The 5,337-nt window shown below is 45.7% G+C and overlaps 1 protein-coding gene across 1 annotated transcript; it reads right to left on the bottom strand.

Moving 5' to 3' along the window:
• Positions 1–2,512: 2,512 nt before the first annotated feature.
• On the bottom strand, positions 2,513–4,631 carry LOC115253070 (trace amine-associated receptor 1-like). The gene is made up of 3 exons (XM_029849999.1): positions 4,555–4,631; positions 4,377–4,496; positions 2,513–3,383 (listed from the first exon to the last, which is right to left on the bottom strand). Exons 1-3 carry the CDS (start codon positions 4,629–4,631, stop codon positions 2,570–2,572), a joined length of 1,011 nt encoding a protein of 336 aa, XP_029705859.1. The 3' UTR covers positions 2,513–2,569.
• Between the last annotated feature and the right edge of the window lie 706 nt (positions 4,632–5,337).

Raw genomic sequence — 5,337 nt, forward strand, 5'->3', positions numbered from 1 at the left:
CCTGATCAGCTGCAGGTGTAGAGGCAGCCAGCGCCGAGGTGGGTCACCCACGCCCCTAGTGGAGAAACAGAGTACCACAGACCAAACACACTGGTCAGACATAGGATCATAACAGTGTCAGTCTGACTGAGACACGGACTCAGTGTTGCAGTCAAAGTTGCGGGGAATATGTAGGAGAACACTTGGTTTACAAGAAGTATTTGATAAGTTTGCCAAGTAATGTGAAACATTTCTGCTATGGATGAATCAGAATAATCAGAATCAGGAGCAGATTTATTGCCATTGTTCATGTAATACACAGTATTACACAAGCTAGGAATTTGTCTTGGTGTGATGCTGCGACATTCAACATAAAGTAGACAACACTAGAATAAGATAAATAAAATAAAATAAGACATATATACAGTATATATATAAATAGTAAGAAATAGTGCAGGTCAATGCAGGAGTAATGTATTGTTCGTGAGTCCGACTGACTGCTGTACATGGTGCTTAAGTGATAAGTCACTTGGTGTTCAGCAGCCTGATGGCAGAGGGGAAGAAGCTGTTCATGTAGCGGGAGGTTTTGGTCCGAATGGACCGTAGTCTCCTGCCTGAGGGGAGGGGGGGAAACAGTCCGTGACCAGGGTGGGAAGGGTCGGCCGTGATCCGACCTGCAAACCTCCGGGTCCTGGAGATATACAGGTCCTGGATAGATGGAAGCCTGCAGCCGATCACTTTCTCGGCAGCGCGCACGATGCGCTGCAGCCTCAGTTTGTCCCTGGCGGTGGCACCAGGATACCACACGGTGATGGAGGAGGTGAGGATGGACTCGATGATGGCCGTATAAAACTGCGCCAACATCCTGGGAGGCAGTTTGAGCTTCCTCAGCTGCCGTAGGAAGAACATCCTTTGCTGGGCCTTCTTGATGAGGGAGCTGATGGTTGGCTCCCACTTAAGGTCCCGGGTGATGGTGGTGCCCAGGAAGCAGAAGGAGTCCGCGATGGTGATGGGGGAGTCCATGAGGGCAAGGGGGGGCAAAGGGGCTGTGACTTTCCTGAAGTCCACAATCATCTCCACTGTTTTCTGAGCGTTCAGCTGCAGGTTGTTGTGTCCGCACCAGGACACCAGTCGAGCCACCTCCCTCCTGTAGGCAGTCTCGTCTCCATTGGAGATGAGCCCGATGAGGGTGGTGTCATCCGCAAACTTGATCAGCTTGACAGACTGGTGGCTTGAGGTGCAGCAGTTTGTGTACAGGGAGAAGAGCAGGGGGGAAAGTACACAGCCCTGGGGTGATCCAGTGCTGATGGTGATAGAGTCCGAAACAGTCTTCCCCAGCCGCACATACTGCCTCCGATCCGTCAGGAAGTGAGTGATCCACCTGCAGAGGGAGTCAGGCACACTAAGCTGGGACAGCTTGTCCTGTAGCAGAGCGGGGCGGATGGTGTTGAACGCAGAGCTGAAGTCCACGAACAGGATCCTCGCGTAGGTTCCCGGGGAGTCCAGGTGCTGCAAGATGGAGTGAAGGGCCAGGTTGACCGCATCGTCCACAGATCTGTTAGCTCTGTAGGCGAACTGCAGTGGATCCAGGAGGGGAAGGGGGGGGGGGGGGGGGGTGATGGACTTGAGGTGTGGCAGGATCAGGCGCTCTAAGGACTTCATGACTACAGAGGTGAGCGCCACAGGTCTGTAGTCGTTAAGCCCAGTGATCCGTGGCTTCTTGGGGACAGGGACGATGGTTGAAGTTTTGAGGCAGGCTGGCACCTGGCACGACTCCAGGGAGGAGTTGAAGATGTTTGTAAAGACAGGGGTCAGCTCCTCTGCGCAGTGCCTCAGGGTGGAAGGAGACACGCCGTCCGGGCCAGGGGCCTTGCAAGTGACCTACAAGAGGGTGGTGGCCAAGCGGGGGCACATTGCACATTTTTTTTACCTGTTCGGTGTCTTCCTTTGCATTACTGAATTCATGTAGCCGCAGTATTTCAGGATTTAGATTTGCCCAGATGCTTGTAAAAGTAATTATCAAGTCATCAAGGCTGGTGCATCCAAATTAGAGTCTTTCCCAGAAAACATGACAGTGGCGTCTGTCAAACAAGCTGACATTGAGTTTATATGCAAGTCCAAGGTTGAAATATGTCTCAGCTAAATGATGTATCGCCATTTCCATACATCAACACTGTAGAATGACACCAAATACCGACCTACAAGTGAAACATAGAGTTTGTGTGGGTACAATACTTTCTCCTGCACAAGAGAAACATTTAAACTGGAAGTATCGTGTGTGCACAAGAAAATTTTACTGCTTGAATTAAACATTTTTTTTCCTTCTTTAAGGTGTTCTTCAGATTGCTTCATGAATTTGTTCAGCATGTTTAAAGTGAAGGCAAAGTAGATTTATTGTGAAAGTAATACAAATACACAGGATTCATTTATTTTTTAATAAGATTGGAGAAGAGCAATAATAAGCACGTGCGATATATGCTTCATTCACATTCTGCACACTCATTGAAATATCATTGTTACCACAACATATGGGACTAAAACATACATATTAATGACAAAATATAATAATGATTTCAGCAGATCAAAGAAGTCAAAAGAGTTTAGAATTCATGAAATCACCTTGAAATATCTGCCCAGAAATGATCATTTTAAAAGCTGAGCGGAACCAGCTGTAAAAGAAAGCATAGACAAATGGATTGAGCATCGAATTTGACCATCCAAGACACTTAAAAAACTCAATCACAGACACAGTTAAAGTGTTGTAGTTAAAATGGTTAAATGTCAGACAGAGAAAAAAAGGAGTCAAGCACAGGAAAAAAATTCCCATCACAATGGCCAGAATCCTGGTGGCTTTTCTTTGTGTCTTATTGAGCATCTCTCCAGGTGCTCTGCTCAAAGAGGCTGCATTCTTGATGGCCCGTGCCTGCCTCTGTGCCACTATTAGAATCTTCAGATAGGTTGTGAGTATTATCACAGCTGGCAGATAGAAAAAAACAACAGTTCCTATTATCAGAAGTATTAAACTTGGGTTCTGAAATAAAAGACATCTTGTTTTGGATTGTTTTGGGTTTAGGTCATTCATTGTGATTCCAATTCCAATTAGAACTGGAAGAGTCCAGCTCACAGCAATCATCCCCACAGTAGCGCGCACATTTATGATCATTCTATACTTCAGAGGTTGACATACAGCATGATATCTGTCAACTGAAATAAAACACAAGTTCAGGATGGACGTTGTAGATAGAAACATGTCGCAGCTGTTTCGCACCCGACAGATGAACGTTTGAAGGTAGAAGCAAGGTTCAACAATCAGTACTGCACTGAAAGGCAAAACCAAGACACCAACAAGCAGGTCAGCTACAGCGAGAGACAGGATCAGGTAGTGGGTGGGACTGTGGAGCTGCCTGAAGTAAAGAATAGCAGTTATCACAAGAAGGTTTCCACACACAGTGATGACTGATAACAACCCGAAAATGGCACATAACAAATAGGGAGAGACAACATTTGTTAATCCAAATCTTGACGATGATTCATTGCAGTGATCCTCAAAAACATCAGACCTGTTATGAAATAAATGTGGGTCCATACAGAACAGTTCAGAATAACTGAGACAACCAACAAACACAAGAGAGCAAATCTATTGCAACAGAAACATTAAATCAGTTCTCACTTCTCCCTGTTCAGTCATACTTCTGACGAGCCGAACTGTTGGAGTAGCTCAAAACGTGATGTTTAAAGTCTTTACTCTGGGATCATTTGCATATGATGCATGAAGGAGGTACCTTGAAAAGAGAAGATTACAGGTACTAACAGTTGCAGTACTAACATACTAGTCGATTAAATATATAAATGTTGTTTATGAAGCAATTTTAAACCCGATAGACTATGTTCAAGATAAGTCACTATTTAATACCAACACAAAGTCCAGCTTAACAGTTCTTGGTCAAATTGTATCATTGCTCCTCAGATCCTCACAAGTGTTATGGAAGATGGTTAAACCATTATCAGTTACCAGTTCTTGTGAGGAATGTGACACTGCAACCATAATTCACATCTATTAGTTTCTTTATATCTGGATATTTGACGGACATGTGGAGCTCAACACCAGGGAAATAGGACAAAGAACTGTTTGTGAGAAGTCCAGGAAGAAGTACAAGAACATGTCAAAATCCACATGACATAACACTCCCCCACCCCCCTTCCCCGGCTGTTCATTGAGCCCTGTATTGAGTTAGATATGAAGATATTATCTCATAAATGTGCTGGGAAACTCACTAACAATCACAGTGAAGCAAAAACATGACAGACAAACAAGTACCACAAAACAAGGCCTTAACATGAAAAGAAGAGGGGGCAGAAATTCCCCTGGAACACGGAGGGGCTGCCTGAAAACCAACTCTGCAGGCAAAGCATCCAGGTCCTCCTTAAGGGTTGAACACAGCCCGAGTATCAGCCAAGGCAAACGGTACACAAAGTTACCGTCCAAGAGCGCAGCAGACAATGCTGCCTTCAGCGACCTGTGAAAACATTCACACAAGCCATTAGCCTGAGGATGGTATCATGGATGTGGTGTACTTGTGTACCAAGGGACTTTGTGAGTGCTGACCAAAGCTCCAAAACGAACTGGGGTCCCCTGTCAGAGGTGATGACATCTCTACTTTTAAGATTAGGCTTAAAACCTACCTCTTTGAAAAAGCTTATTGTCACTGATTCTGTAGTTCCAGTTACTATCCTAGACAGACAAATTATCAAATCAAATGAAATCAATCTTTATTTATATAGCATCTTTTACAATCAAAATTGTTTCAAGGCACTTTCCAGAATCCCAGGGCCTAACCCCAGACAAGCAACAGTGGCAAGGAAAAACTCCCCTTTTAACAGGAAGAAATCTTAAAAGGACCAGGCTCATGTACGGGGACCCTCCTGCTGATGGCCGGCTGGGTAGAGAGAGAGGAGAAGGGGGAGGACAGGTAGAGGATAGAATAGGTAGGAGAGGAGAGGAGAGGAGAGGAGAGGCACAGAGCACAGAAACACACACAAAAATACACTATACAATGGGTCAGCGGGGCCGGAGGTCATCATGCAGCTCCGAAAGGCGGCGATACCTGTAAATAAACAGAGAGGGGAGGGGGGGGGGAGAGAGCAGAAAAACTACACAGGAATCATCATAACTAGTCTGCTTGATGAGGAGGAGGAAAGGAGAGGAAAGGAGAGGAGAGGAAACCATGACCCAGTGGGGTGACAGAGGCCTGTCAGGTGATCATGTTTCCGGACCCCGGCAGCCTTGGCCTATAACAGCATAGCTAGAATGTGAAAAGGATTGGTCCAAGTACAGAACCGTGTGGGACTCCGTACTGT

This window comes from Takifugu rubripes, chromosome 16 (genome assembly GCF_901000725.2).
Source record: "Takifugu rubripes chromosome 16, fTakRub1.2, whole genome shotgun sequence".
Lineage (NCBI taxonomy): Eukaryota > Metazoa > Chordata > Actinopteri > Tetraodontiformes > Tetraodontidae > Takifugu > Takifugu rubripes.